This window comes from Drosophila takahashii, chromosome 2R (assembly GCF_030179915.1).
Source record: "Drosophila takahashii strain IR98-3 E-12201 chromosome 2R, DtakHiC1v2, whole genome shotgun sequence".
NCBI classification, from domain to species: Eukaryota; Metazoa; Arthropoda; class Insecta; order Diptera; family Drosophilidae; genus Drosophila; species Drosophila takahashii.
In genome coordinates, this window is record NC_091679.1 from 33236955 (window position 1) to 33251820 (window position 14866).

General features: G+C 40.2%; 2 protein-coding genes across 4 annotated transcripts; one reads left to right on the top strand and one right to left on the bottom strand.

The window, feature by feature from the left end:
* Positions 1-55: 55 nt before the first annotated feature.
* Tab2 (TAK1-associated binding protein 2) lies at positions 56-12820 on the bottom strand. Of its 3 annotated transcripts, XM_017144004.3 has the most exons (6): positions 12485-12820; positions 4300-5902; positions 1736-1939; positions 1144-1671; positions 550-603; positions 56-484 (listed from the first exon to the last, which is right to left on the bottom strand). In XM_017144004.3, the coding sequence occupies exons 2-6, from the start codon at positions 5870-5872 to the stop codon at positions 456-458; spliced, it is 2388 nt and encodes a 795-aa protein (XP_016999493.3). In that variant the 5' UTR covers positions 5873-5902; positions 12485-12820; the 3' UTR covers positions 56-455. The 3 variants fall into 3 exon arrangements, with proteins under 3 accessions (XP_016999493.3, XP_016999490.3, XP_016999491.3); XM_017144001.3 differs by lacking the exons at positions 56-484; positions 550-603 and having other exon boundaries at positions 692-1671; positions 12485-12819; XM_017144002.3 differs by lacking the exons at positions 56-484; positions 550-603; positions 12485-12820 and adding an exon at positions 6465-6541 and having other exon boundaries at positions 692-1671.
* Positions 12821-13205: 385 nt separating this feature from the next.
* Positions 13206-14321, top strand: mip40 (Myb-interacting protein 40). Its single transcript, XM_017143974.3, has one exon. The coding sequence runs from the start codon at positions 13304-13306 to the stop codon at positions 14105-14107; it is 804 nt and encodes a 267-aa protein (XP_016999463.2). The 5' UTR covers positions 13206-13303; the 3' UTR covers positions 14108-14321.
* The last annotated feature ends 545 nt before the right edge of the window (positions 14322-14866 follow it).

Here is a 14866-nt window from a genome sequence, read left to right on the forward strand (position 1 = left end):
CAGAAAACCAGGTCGATACATAACCTTTTCGAAGACCAAATAAAATCACTCATCATTCTTTTAATTTACAGTTTAATGTCGTTAAATATGCTGCTTTCGAGAAGCTTACAAAATTTCCTTTGCTAGTTGACCTCTTCCTTTTCTCTTGTAGAAAAACTCTTACTCATATTTATCTGTTAGCTTAGCAAATATTTACAAAATGTACACGGTTTCTTTACGATTAACATTAGCTAGTTTCAGTTGATTCGACGTTACTAAAAGTCTTTTCTTACGGATTCAAAGTACGATAGTGGCTTATCTCTTAAAGAAAATACAATAATTGCTGCCAGCAGCATTTGGGCTAAATATTTCCTCACACTTTTTACAATTTCTTAGAGTAAGTTTTCGAAAAATAAGGCGAAATTCAGTTATCTCTGGAGTTGTCTATGCTCTCATGGTGATCGTTTGGCCGACTGTCATGATAGTATCCAGGAGTGTATAATACCTGCACGGCGAGGGATATCGATCAATACGGATGTGCCATTTGTGGACTGTTACAGATATACTCACGATTTTCTCCTGGCGAGAGAGTTATATGTATATCCTCACGACTCAGCACAGGCGCTAAAAGTAAACATTTGGCCAAAGCCCAAACACATGTATATTTTTTGTCGTTTTACCAATCAACGTGTAAGGCAACAACTGGCGAAGCTTGTGTAAATATTTAAATAACGTTCTTTATTTATTTTTAAGGTGGCTAAAAATAATAAACTCTGTTTTTTCGTTGGCTTAAAGCTAGTTAAAACGGTTAGATATTACTGACAATATAGACGGCCTGAGGCTGAGGCAATTGCAATTAAAATAAATGAAGTAAAATAATTTAAACAGGCCGCGGTCTCCGTTCGCATTGTTTTTCAGTTTGAGCCATGCAGTGGATAATGAACCTGCCGCCTACTAATTTAAATGCTATCACAGTTTCAAAGTCGAGCATGCAGGAACAATCGGAAGCGGAAGCTCATGCACGTTTGCTGCAGCTTTTGGGTTATGTATGCAGGGCGTACGGCTGCTGGGGCGGCTGCTGTTGCTGCTCAAGGTTGCCGGGGGGCGTGGCAGCAGCGGCAGCAGCAGCGGCCCCGCCTCCGTTGGGTACAATGCGTATCATACCCGGCTGGATCCTAACGTTCTCACAGGCCTCGCAAATATTTAGTTGCGGATGGTTGCGGAATGTACACATGTTGCAGGCCCACGAGTCCAGCGTCTCCTCCTCCTCGTCCACGTCGGAGTCGGAGAGGAATTCCTCCTCCTGCTGAGCCGTTGGCTGCTGTTGCTGTTGCAACTGTTGCTGATGCTGCTGCTGCAGCTGTAGCTGCTGCAACTGCTGCTGTCGCTGCTGCTGCAGATATTGCTGGAACTGATAGTACTGGGCGTACGTGGGCGGCGGCTCCTGCTGCAGCTGGAACTGCTGCTGCTGCGGCGTCAGGCAGGCCGAGGTCGGAGCACTGCTGTGGTGCTGGCCGAAGTCCAGGGCCGGCTGGGAGGTGGGTGCTGCCGGCACCGAGTGCAGGCGCAGTGAATTGGGCGGCGCCTGGACGCGAACACCTTGACGCTGGCGCGGGAATGGCTGTGGCTGCTGCTGCTGGGACACATTGCTGGCGGGATTGGCCGCGGAACCAGAGCCATTCGCCTGCGGTTCTGTGGGGTAGATAAAACAAAAGTTAGCGGTGAGAGAACCATGATTATTAAGCAACATCCTTACCGTTTATGCAGTCTAGCAGCCGCTTGCAGTCCTCAGTCAGTCGCAAGATATCTCTGTCCAGTCTTTCAGATTCGCCCACCGGCACCGGCTCGGTCAGGATGTTGATCTCCTGCTCCAGGACCAGCAGCCGCTTCTTGTTGTCCCTCAGCGCATTGGCCAGCTTGTCGCGCCGCTGCTTCTGTCGCTCGATGGTGGCGGCATGGACTAAAAATAGGAGATGGAGGGAAATTGATCAATCGATTGCCTTTCGGAATGTCTGGCTTCGCTGGCTCTTGGCAACCAGTGAGGGAATATTCGGCATTTTGCATTTCCAAATATTCCCCGCGGCTAGATTTATTTTTACTGTCTAACGCCTCACATTTTATTACTCTGTTTTGTTGCTAAAAATAATTACCCCACCACCCGCACGGCTGCCGCAGAGCGAGAGGGGGGCTTCATAAACAGAATTTATATTTAAATAGATAAATTTAGTGAAAATGCGCAAGCGAGCACAACCAAAAATCAATCTAATAATAATTTATTCCTACGAAAAAATAGGTAAAAATAAATGAAAACAAATAAAGCACACAGACCAAGTCTCTTCAATGCATTCTGTGTTTTGATTTGGGCGACTGTTCATTTGAATATTTTTAGACGCTTGATAGATTTCCAACGGAAATAGCCAAGAGGGCAGTGGGCCAAGGGATCTCCGATCTGCATTTAAATGTCACGGTGGAATCTTAATTGATAAGTTAATTCATTAATGGCCTTTCCAAAAAATTTTGCGCCTAAGTGGAAAATTCTCCCTCCATCTGAACGACATTTAAAGTGTTTCCTCGTGATTGCGTCGCGTGATTAAATGTCAAAGTGTAAGTGCCTTTGGGCCCACGCTGCGTATGCTTAATACCTTAGCCGATCAAACGGAGAGATTTCCCGTAACGCTTTCTTCTCTTTTCCTTTGTTCCTCTCTGGCATTACCACCCACACATTTCGCCCTGAACTTGAACGTCTCGGGGCGAAAACAAATTGAAAACGTCGCAGAAAGAGCGGCTAAAGCGAAAAGCGTATAAATAAAGTGAAAAGAGAGAGGGTGCGAAATCGAGGAAAACATGGCCAAAGCCAGACAAAAGACATTTCAATCTATAGAATTCCGAACGCATGGGCGTTTGATATGGATCAGTTTTGCTGTATCTTTGTAATACGCAAAAGACAAAATGAAATGTAAAAAAAATTTAAGGGAAGATTGATTTAATTTAATTTTGAAATTTCTTTATAAACGAGCTATAAACTGGTTGGATTTCTTAACTCGATCTATTATAAGTAAACCCTAGTTTCGGTAAAAACAAATTATAACGATTACAATGCAGTACAAAACGTCATATAATATAACTTGCTCTTTTTGTTTCACTGCTCTATTCTCTAAATCTCAGTTAAGATCTATTTGATGAGATAACTAATTTTGCACCGTATTTCATGACGTCAATATGCTACTCCATATATTATAAAGTCCTCATGCCTTATAATTAAAAGTTCGCAATCATTGACCACTGATTTTAAACGCATATCTTGAACACACCTAACATCGATCATGACTCCGGGTAACCCCTTCATTGTTGCGCCTTGAACCCATCCCTAGAAACCATATAATTCAGTTTCCACGTTTGCGGAACGCAAGACACCCGAGTTCCCGCTAATTCTATTTCAGGGCGTAATTCAATTTCGTTATCAAGTGTAAACAATATTGGGCGAACCTGCTCTCTGATAACCGAACTGTGGAGCCCAACTACGACGTCGTCTGGTCGATAAGGAATGGAATCCAACGCGCGTTGGAACACCATAATAACAAGAAGGTAGAATGCTTGGGATACTCTTGTCAAATAATGGTATACATAGATCATTTGAAGTTAGAGTAAAGAGCTATACCCTGTTCAGAATTTTTAAAAGTCTTTTAATGTTTGTCAAGTGTCGAGTAATGTAATAGTAATTTCCACTTATCTGAATTATGATGATGAAATAAACGACAACTGGTTGTTTTCTTCTACACACACCAGCTGTTTTATAACCCATATCAGACTCAGTTCAAAAAAAGTGTTTGATTAAAATTGAGACAATTGTTTGCTTGGAAACAAAACAAAAAGACATTCAAATGATAGAAATATAAATACTAAATTCAAATAATTGTATACATGAATAGATCATTTAACGTAAAAGCTATACTCTGTTCAGAATTTTTAAAATTTTTTTTTCAAGTGTCGAGAATTGTAATAGTAATTTTCACAATAACTTATCTGAATTATGATGATGAAATAAATGACAACTGGTTGTTTTCTTCTACACACACCAGCTGTTCTATAACCCATATCAGACTCAGTTCAAAAAATGTGTTTGATTAAAATAGAGACAATTGTTTGCCTAGAAACAAAACAGATAGACATTCATAGAAATATAACCTTGCTTTTCAAACTTCTAATAAAATGTACATTATCTTTTCCTAGAGTATAATAATAAAAAAACTTTAACAGACACGTGTGCCCTATTAAGTACGGAAATTCCTTTAGAAATGATTTCCAAAAACATAAACCCACCTTCGCGATCGCACTCCTCCATGACTCCTTCGTAGAGCGGCATGGTGGGACTGCTGTCCACGCTGCTGCTGATCCCGTTGTTGTTATTATTGCTGGCCGCATGGTTGTTACTGTAGTTGGAGGCCACAATGTGGTTCTGCTCCTGCGTGGGATATGGGAAGACGTCCATATCGGCGCTTCCAAGTCCATCGGCCAGCAGTGCTGCTGGTGGCGGCTGCGGTTGCTGATTCGCCGGAACACTGGCCACCGGTTCACAAGCAGAGGCGTACGAAGTTCTCGGACGAATGCAGCCCGCACTGAAGACACTGCCCTCGTCCGTCACTGTCAGCTGGAAATTCTTGTGGGTTCCCCGGCGCGCATCAAAGCTGACGCTGGAGTAGGTGATCCCGCTGCCCTGGCCACTGGGTGCCGGGCCGGCTGTGATGTCGATGGCCGATTGCGCCGATCCCGTCGGCTGGCGCAGGGTGAGATTAAGCGAGGTGAAGCTCTTGCGTCCGCCAGCAGCAACACCTGGTGATGCTGCCGAGCTGGGCGAGGGTAGTGGCGGCGTACACGTCGTCGTCGTCGGCGGAAAGTCAATGCTGCGAAAGTCGCGAGCGTACGGCGGCTCTGGCTGGAGCGTAATGACTGAGCGATGTCGCACGGGCGAGGGTTGTTGTTGCGCCGATGCGATAGCCGCTGTAGCCGCTGTTGCTGCTGCCGCCGACGTAGGCGACGATAAGGAGACCGCATTGAGCGAGAGCTCCGATTCGCTGGAGCTCATGGGACTGGTGAGACAGGAGGAATCGTTGGAGAAGCTGCCGGGCTTGGGCTTCGGCGGCGGCGGAAGGGGCGGTGCCCGGCGCAGCGGCTTGCTCAAGGACGTGGGCGTCAGCTGGGGCGGCTGGTTGTCCCTCTGCTGACGCTGTTGGCGCTGCTGGATCTTCTGCTGCAGCTGGGTGCTAAACTGACGCTGCAGATTGAGCGTGGTGGGTCGCGGCCTGGGATGTGGCGGAGTAACCACTCCATTGCTTTGGCCCACTTCCGGCTGCGGTGGTGCCACCCGCGAAGGCTTCAGTGGTGTGGGCGGCTTGGCCTGCCTGTTCTGATGCTGCTGCTGCTGCTGCTGTTGCAACACCTTGGCCGGATAACTTTGCACTGCGATGGGATGCAGGGCTAGCTCCTTCCTCAACATCTGGATGCAGTTGTCGCGCTGATGGCAATTCTCATTGACGCATTGCGTCACAATGGCATCGGGTATCGTGGGGAACTCCTGCTTCATCTCATGGAAGAGGTGCATAATACTAATGTTGGTGCAATGACAACTGGGCTTGGCCTTGCCACCGGCGGCTTCCTGCTGCTGCTGCGGATGCGATGGGTGATCCAGCAGCTCCAGCTGCTCATTGCTCCCGCTGCGGCTGACGGGAGTGCTGGCGTTCGGGTTTTGATTGGGGTTGGGGTTGGGACTGCGGTTCTGGTTCTTCCGCTGAAAGTGCTGATTGATTGCCTCGGCTAGGGGGTTGCCCTTCGCGTTCGGTTTGCCATTCAATTGGTGGGTGTTTGATCCGGGCGGCATTGGTGGTGTAGCCGCCATTTTAGGCCATCATCTGTCACAGCTGGAGACCTGGGAAAATGCAAAAACAGTCATCAGTCAGGTGCTTTGCTCTAATTCAATTACCAGGGGGAAAACAAATCGATTTCTCGGTTCACCCACTCAGGGTTATTCCATTGCCCGATTTAGAACATTAACTAAGCGGGTTAGAAGCAGTTTTCTATTTTATTTATCATTTTTTTCGAAATAATAAAAAAGCTGCGGATAAGCAGAGGCGAAGAGCGATCTCTGGCGAAATGACACGGGGTTTTAAAAATATTTATGACACAACTTAGCCGTGCCGTGCCATATTGTCTATATCTCGTTTTGACTGACCAACAGAATCGGCCATTGTCAAGGATGGCGAAAATAAATAATTATAATCAGCCGCGTTATATAGTAAATACTATCGATGGTTGGAATAGATAAGCTATTGGCGCCTAATTTCTTCGATAAGGTTAAACTATGCATATCCATGTAATCTACACTCGCATTTATTTATAAATAAAAACTATTTTCCCCTTTAATTATTATATTTTAATTTTTTGTTGGCCGTCTATATGGCCTTGCTTATATTAATTTTTTTAAAACTTACATTTTATACAAATATGATAGGGTTTTAAAATGAAGATTTGCCAGTTGTCGATGGAAAAATATTTTTGTTCGAAATTTTTTTCGACAATTAATATTTTTTAAGTTTTTAGGTAATGATAGAATTATTTTTTAATCTAAATCCATAATATTTGGATTTTTAAAACTATCACTTAAGTACACTTTTTTATTATTGTATTTGTTTTTAAAGAAGTTGACGCTCACTAAAACTTTTGTTTTTGTTTTTATTTGTATGGATTTATTTTCAATATTAATAACGCTTTATTTTCATATTTAGAAATCTGATCAGATAGTATTTATTTATATGTTGTATTCTTGTTTTAGGCACAATAAAAATAACAATTTATATTTATTATATTCGTTTTCATTTCGTCAATTGTGAAAATCTCACACACTTTTCAAGAAAAACTCTTTCAAAAATCAGTTTGCTACGAACGCGTTTGAACGCTTTAAATGCCAGCGAAGAACTGAAAAACAAATATCAGACACTTTCGAGAATGAAAGCCTAAAAATCTTGAAATAATCATGAGCATAGAGAGATATACTTATGCTTGTGTGTGGGAAATGTTTGGGAGAGCGTAAACAAAAACATATATTAAACATTTATTCCCGAGAAAATTATTGAAGTGCAAACTATAAATGTAAATTCAATAAATATTACCAATAATATAATTTCTGTCTTTGTAATCACACATACGCACCGTGGAACAAACGCGATTTGATACGTTGAAAATATCACAATAAATGTAAGAAAATAAAAGAACCCGTAACGAATCAATTAAATCATTCAATATTTTTGCCACACCAATACCAATCTGTAAAAGAAATTTGGCTCTTTCTCTTTTCCTCTCTTGTATAAAAATACATTTTTGTGTGGGTGTTTCACACTAACACAGCAAAGCTAGGAAAATTGAATGAAATATTTGAAAAAAAAAAATCGCAACAACAACAAGACCTCGCACATATAGAAAAAAATCTTTTAAGAAAAAAGAAAAATAATGGCAAAAAATTAATGATATGCTAGCTGAGGTGAAAGAGTTAAAGGAGGAGGAAATTAATATATAAAAAACGAAAACCCATCAAGTGGGATAAACATTTAATTGCTATCCATCAGCGACCAAAAGAATATCGCTTAAATTAGCCAATGGCTTAACCAAGTATTAGAACCGCCCTCGCATCCTCCACCTTCTTGTGACACAATAAATAAAAACAAATAATAAACCGAAACCAAACCATGTCAGAGACACTAATATCTATAGGAAAAAATGTATAATTAATTTAAAATATAAACCACTAAATTCACAGCGATGGCGCCTTTAAAATTGGCCAGCAAAACATTAACAATAAATTATAATTTTATCTATAATTCGCACTGTCCAGTTGGTGTTAGTTTTAGAACCAAAGCCAAATAATTTCCGTCCGTGATAACAACATTTTTAAGTTGCCAGGAAAATTAAGAAGCTATTAAAGATAAACCCCACAATATGATGAAAACGATTCTTCTTGTCTTTTTTCTTGCGGCTCTCTCGTTGCTCCATAAAATTCCACCATCATTCTGTGGGGTACTTATAGGCGGATGAGCGGAACACGTAAATTGCGATCTGATATTTGAAAATATTTAGCGTATAAATATAAACAATTTCTTCGTTTTTTTGCCAGGAATTTCTTGGGGAAAAGAGATCAAATTGGAAGGGGAGGAGCCGCTAGGGGGTCGATAGGGAGGCAATGAAAATTAATTTTGTGTGCTCTTTCGATTGCTTCGCTTTGTTTGCCAGCTTCGTCTGCCTTTCTTTTTCCCCCTTTTTATTCCTTATAGCGGGTGGCAGACAAACAACAACAAGAATGAGGCGATCGACTGCAGACGTAAACGACCTTCACAATTAGCCAGATATATGCAGGGCAGATAGGCGAGATAGAGATACACCCATACAGACTCGGGGCCCAGAATGCACAAGCCAGAAAATCGGAAATCGACGTCAAATATTTCGCAGCCCCTAGTATACATATACCTATCAGAAATTGAGAGTACTCGTGTGGAATGATAATGCTATGGATACATATGTTCATATGCAAACACATAAATACAGTGCGGTAAATTTAATTTAATTTTTGAAGTATAATCTAACTTTATTGGTTTTTAATATTTGTTTTCGAGAATAACATTTGACTAAGTTCCTTTTAAATGATACTCAAATAAATAAAAAAATATTACAGAATTAATATTGTCATGAACTACATTTTGTGGAAATTTAAGTTTCGTAGGGATTTAGATGTGGAGGATTACTTTTAGAACACTTTTAAATCCTTAGTTCACCATTAAATTAATAAAAAAAACAGGGCTTTTAAACAAATACATATTTTTTAAAAATAATTTAAAAATTACAATTGTGCAGACTAAAAAATATATTTTTTTTTAAATATACTTTAAGTTTCTGCATAGGTTACTAAGTAAATATTAATACTTATATTTTTGCTACGCACTGTTTAGACATATACCTATTCTACAGGTAAAAGATCATTTGTCTTTTTCTTTAGTTCGTGTTTTTTGTGTTTTTCTCGAGGACACACAAAACAAACATAAAACCTGCTAAGAGCAATAATAACAAGAAAAAACAAATAAAAGTTCGCACTGTGTGCCAAAAACATACAAAACGAAAAAAAAAAATAATAAAAAGTTTACAAAGTCATTAAAATTATGGCAGCCCACGATTGTTTAGGTATTTTGGATTGTGAGGGAGTGAAAATTCGATGGGTGGTGGCACTGTAGGGGAAACTGTTGTAATTAGTTGTGCAAAATTTCCATTCATTAAAATGCCTTTGCACAACGATGGTGGAACTGATGTGAGCGCGTGTTCTTTTTCTGATTTACATGAAATTGTCTTATGGGAATTTCCAATGATTACATTTCGATACTTAGAGATGTGGGAATTCATACTCGCACCTTGTTAGTAATTTATTTATCAATTTAAGCAATACATAAATTAGGAATGTTAAATTTATTGGAAAGCTTAAAACCTTTTAATAGGGCTTGAGACTTTCTTCTCTAAAAGATGCTACAAGTTAAGATACACCAAACACCTTTTAAGCAAGATAAAATTCTTGAATTTATGTTCTTTGAATTCCCCAATCAAACTGTTTTGTTAGATTTACAGCCAGGCATACTTGTAATCTTTCTGTCTATCAATCTAATATAAGCCTGATAAAATCTTGGCTGGACTTGGGGATTTACCATGCCGTCTTGGCGCCCTCAAAGACTTTGAGGTATCGATGCATATTGACCGGAAATCTCGCTGTCTGGCATGTCAAAAAATAAATATATATAAATAACAAAAAATCGCCAAAAATATTTTAGTATACAAAAATAAATTGTGAAAGGAACTACGGGTACTGGGGGCGTCCTTCCCGCACCTTCAACTTGGTTTTGAAACACAAAACATATGGACAAAAAGAACTAGCAAAATAAGAGATGGCCCAAGAAGAGGCTACAGTAAATAACATGGAAAACAACTTTCACTTTGTGTTGAAACAACAAAACAACTTGGAAATTAAATAAAACGAGATAGAGGAACAAAAAGTATGTGGAATTGTGAAAATTATAAATCAAATGCAAAGACATGAAATGAAATGGAAGCAGCACACAAAATACCAAAAGACGAAAAATGGAACGAAAATAATTTTATTTTGTATTTTGGTGCTCGGCGCTTTTCTTTTGCTTTTCTTGCCTCGCCAATAATTTGAAGAGGCGTTTTGCGGAATTTTCTGCAGACGTCAGGCCTTGACGTCATTGCCGACTTCGAGAATTGAATATGGGCATGGGAATCGGAATCGGAGGGGCAGGGGAACCGGGGATGGGTATGGATATGGGTTCGGGAATGGAAAGTCAACGTGAAACACTTCGACTGTCTCCCGTTGACACTATCCCATTTAGTCCAGTTCTTATTTATTTATGATCATTTCCCTGGCCGTCGCTATTTTCCTTTCAAAAAATGTGCAAATAATCAAAGCGGAGTTATTTTTAGTCGATGTCCAAATCCAACCAGGTGAGGTGGGGATTTGCGGGGGGAAGCCCGCCTTATCGCGACATTTGTGTCTCCTCGCAACAGGGAACTACATATACACACTTCCCTCCCCTCAACCCCCTCAAAAAAATAACACAATTGCAAGCGATAAGATAGATTTGAATTGATGGGAAAGTTTTCATTGTGGACGCGAGTATATACTGTACAGTAGTTAGTCAAGTGTGTATTTTTCTTTCAGAATTTTAAGATATTGGAATTGTATGGATAATGTATTTGAAAGGCGATCTAACACAGTAAATTAGTCAACTTTTGGTGGGTCTGTTTTAAAAGAAATGGGTTTAGTATAAAGCAAAAAAGACTAATGCCTAATTTAAGAATGTTTTAAAGTGAAATATTAAAAGTAAATCATTTATATTGGTTGGATACAACTCGATATATAAAATAAAACAAAAAAGGCTACTTTTCTAATAAAATCGTTTTTAATGATACATTTTTGCTTCAACAATAAGAATTTTAAATTCATGAATGATCTGAAAACTGTAGATGATTTGTAGAAGGATTTTAAACAAAACTTGTACATTTTTAGGTTTGTAGAAAAATGATTTGAAAAAAATTTAAGTTGACTTAAGTTGATACAAAGTTGTTGGTCATTTCCTTTATAAACATACGTCATTTTTAGTCAACGAAAATTAAAAGATTAATCAGCCGTAAAGTCAATTTGTGGTTGCTTGCCTCTTTTAATGCTCTTAATATGCATTAAGTTTTAGATTAAGTTGTTGTTTAAAGGCAGAGTTATCTCCGAAAAACTGCGAGTAAATAGAGATAATGGCAAACAGATGATTTATTCTCTCTCTGCTTTATATTTGCACTCTCAACTGTGCAAATGCCGGGAAATTCCCGCAATTACAACAAAAGCGCCACATAAACAAAGGCACAAAACGAAACAGAAACAATAAACTACACAAAGAAAAATGTAGCAGCCTAATAAGAAATAGGTTAAATATACAAAGAAGAGTTTACATATTTTACATAATTTGGAATGGTAACAATAGCCTGTTTGTTTTTAAGTTTAAACAAATATTGGATATTAAAAACTAATAACCTATTAAAATTGTTGTGATTTAATTTAACTACTTTTTTTAGCGTAGAACAAGTGCAAATCAAATGTGTGAACTTGTTTTCTAAAAACGAAAACTAAACCGAAACAACAAAAAGAACAGTGATGGCTTATTGTTATTGATAGTGGTAGAGAATCCAATGTATGAATGTACATATGTATGTAGCTAGAAAATCAATATTTGCACTTTGCGATTAGAATCGGAGGCGTTAGGAGGGGTAAAGTGGTAGACTGCTATCGGTGCGGGGGATGTACCCGAACATTTCGTTTACATATTTCGAAAAGAATTAAGGCCATTTCGAGGGAGTTTTAGCCGTTATCAATAGGCGGAAATACGTATACGTAGCATACAGTTACGTGCAGTCTTGCACAGACATACGCACCCAAATACCAGTGCGAGTGCGAAAGAGACACGTAGACTGTGTTAACGGCAAAAGATAAAAACCAGCTACGACCAGTGTGGGAGCGAAAGAGAGAGGGAGGGAGAGAGCGCGAGAGAGCGTACAAAACAGGTGACATTGGCAGCTACGCAATAGTACATAGATAAAAAAAAATAAAAAACCAAGATCGATTTGAAAAGTAAAATGTTGGGAAACTTTGTAAGGCCCCTCCCCCTTGGAAAACGCATTCACAACTTGTTGCCCGTGCCTAAATGTGTTTATTTATTGCTTTTATTTGTTGCACTACCTCACAGTGATCTACATACGAACGTGTGTCTGTGAGAGTTGTTTTTCACAATTTGTTATTTGCACTCTGCGCAGAGCCACCCACACCTGCGCAACTCGCATGAGTGTGTGCCAGCAGAAGGAGAAAAGTCCAGAGATTCGCAATTCGCTTCTGCATCCTTTTCCCCCCTTTTCCACTCACCAAATAATTAAAACTCCCCGCACGTTCGCTAATTTTCCTTTGTTGCTCCGCTGCCTTTTGTTTGTTTTCTGGCATTCAGTTTTGTGGTTTCGATATTTCGGTGCTTTTCACTGTGGCTCTTTTCCCACTTTCCTTCCCCGATTTCTTCGTTGGCTGTGCTTTCGTTTCGCCTTTCTCCCGCACTCACAACTCCGCGCACAAAACACCCAAAAGCTCGGCTTTGTTTCAATATTATTTCTTAATTTACTCGTCGCACTAAACTTAATTAAACGTATTTTTCACGTCGTTCACAAAAAATCGCGATCACAAAAACAGCAGTGTGACCAGAGTGAGAGGTGCGCAACTTGCCTCGAGGTTGGGGGAAATATCACTAAATATTTTTAAAATATTCACCGAAATACCGTTAAAATTGTAAATAACTTTTTTTTGTTGTATCATATTTTGTCACTTATTTTGTCAAGGTATTTTATTATTAATAATTATTATAATATTATAATAGGTATACAAATCTTTTTTGTATTTTGGGTTACCCTGATAAAATTAAATTTTATTAGATTAGGCTTTCATTTATTAATTTATAATTTTTGTTTAAAAAATATTAAAAATATTAAAAATTAATTTAAAAAAGGCTAATTTTTTGAATTTTTAAAATTAAAATAAGAAATGGCCACTTCAATTGGTATTTTTGGTATTTTTTGTAGTGTTGAGCAACGAGGTCGCGTTTCAGTGTTGTAAGTCGCTGCCATTCCGTTTGATTTCTGTTTTGCCATTCGAAATTGCTTTTCCTTAATTTTCCACTGCAAAGGAAAATCTCGTAAAATGAAGACCACGCCGAAGAAAAAGGAGATGTCCCTCCGCCTGCGCGAGTCCCGCCGGGAGGAGCAGAAGCCGGAGACGAGCCACCAAGCGCCGGACGACGATGCCGAGTCGGATCTGCCCATTCGGGGTCGTCCCTCGAAGAAGCTGCTGCTGCAGCAGCAACAGCAGCGCCAGTACCAGGTGAAGTTGGAGCCGGATGTCAAGGCGGTCACGGCGGGCGCCACCGCGAAGCCCTCGACCTCCGCGGCTGCCGTCGTCATCGGCGGAAGCGGGGGACGCATCAAGGCCCGCCGGGTGCTGTACAAGAAGACCGCGGGCGTGGGAGCTGCCCAGAAGGCGCCCGGCGAGTCCTATGTGATGCGGCTGTTCGAGCGCAGCCTGGACCTCTCCAAGTACCAGGACGGCACTCCCTTGTACCCCATTTGCCGCGCCTGGATGGCCAATCAGCCGAGGAATCCCGCTGTGGCCGCCTTTCAAACGGATGGCTCGATTTCGGCCACCAAACGCGAGGACAACGGCGAGGAGATCCTCGCCAGACTGAACAGCGGCGAGATGAAGATGCTCACCGAGCTGCCGCAGCCCAAGCCCACGGATATGCCCATCATTCCGCCTCGCCTGGAGTTCGGCCCGGAGGAAAAGAGGCGGGAGAAGGCGCTCGAGGGAGCCAGTGCCTTCGAACTGCTCTCCTCCAATGTGGCCCGCTGGAAGAAGGTGCGCGGCCACTGGCTGAAGCATGCCCAGAAGTACGAGCAGGAGCGCTACGATGTTATTGACCAGATCATGAACGTGGTGTGCAAGAACTGAAGATGGGATGAGGGGAAACTGGAAGGGGATCAAGGTTGGATTGTACAAGGCTTGATTTTGCAAACATTGACGAGATGTAATGCTTATTTGTTTTTTTCAAACTAAAAAAAATTATTTTCAATTAATTCAATCTGAAATAAAAACTTCTCAAAATCAATTGATTCTACGAAGTTTTGCAACCATTGACCACAAGTAGTGATTAATTGTAAGCGCGTAACATAATTCCTCATTTTTTGTATTAAATAAAAGGTTTTTTTCAAACTAAAAAGAATAATTTTCAATTAATTCAATCTGAAATAAAAACTTCTCAAAATACATTGATTCAAAGAAGTTAATAATATCATAATATTAATTATAGCCCTTGAAAAATGGTGCTTTACAAATTTTAGATAATTGGGATAAATATTTTTAGGTTTTCAATCAGATGCAAATTCAACATTTTCTAAACTGCTTTTTTCCACTCGAAAATAAAAAAAACAAGAAAGGAAGCTACCTTCGGCCAGCCGAAGCTTATATACCCTTGCAGATTCAGCGTTTCTATTTTTGAATTTTGTTTTTAAAGAGTCAAGAATTAAAACGCCTACTTCCTACAAAGTAACAATGAATTTTCTTATATATCTTTGAATATTCCTATGGGAGCCTTAAGATATAGTGGTCCGATTCGGCTCGCTCCGACATATGTACTACCTGCAATAGAAAGAAGACTTTCGGGAAAGTTTCATCGCGATATCTTTAAAACTGAGAGACTAGTTCGCATAG

Excerpts from the sequence above, each read along its gene's own strand:
- mip40 (XM_017143974.3), top strand. The coding sequence starts at position 13,304 with ATGAAGACCACGCCGAAGAAAAAGGAGATGTCCCTCCGCCTGCGCGAG.
- Tab2 (XM_017144001.3), bottom strand. The coding sequence starts at position 5,872 with ATGGCGGCTACACCACCAATGCCGCCCGGATCAAACACCCACCAATTG. Across the intron at positions 1,940-4,299 it reads GGAGGAGTGCGATCGCGAAG|TCCATGCCGCCACCATCGAG; the intron begins GTGGGTTTATGT and ends TCCTATTTTTAG. Across the intron at positions 1,672-1,735 it reads GCTGCTAGACTGCATAAACG|AACCGCAGGCGAATGGCTCT; the intron begins GTAAGGATGTTG and ends TCTACCCCACAG.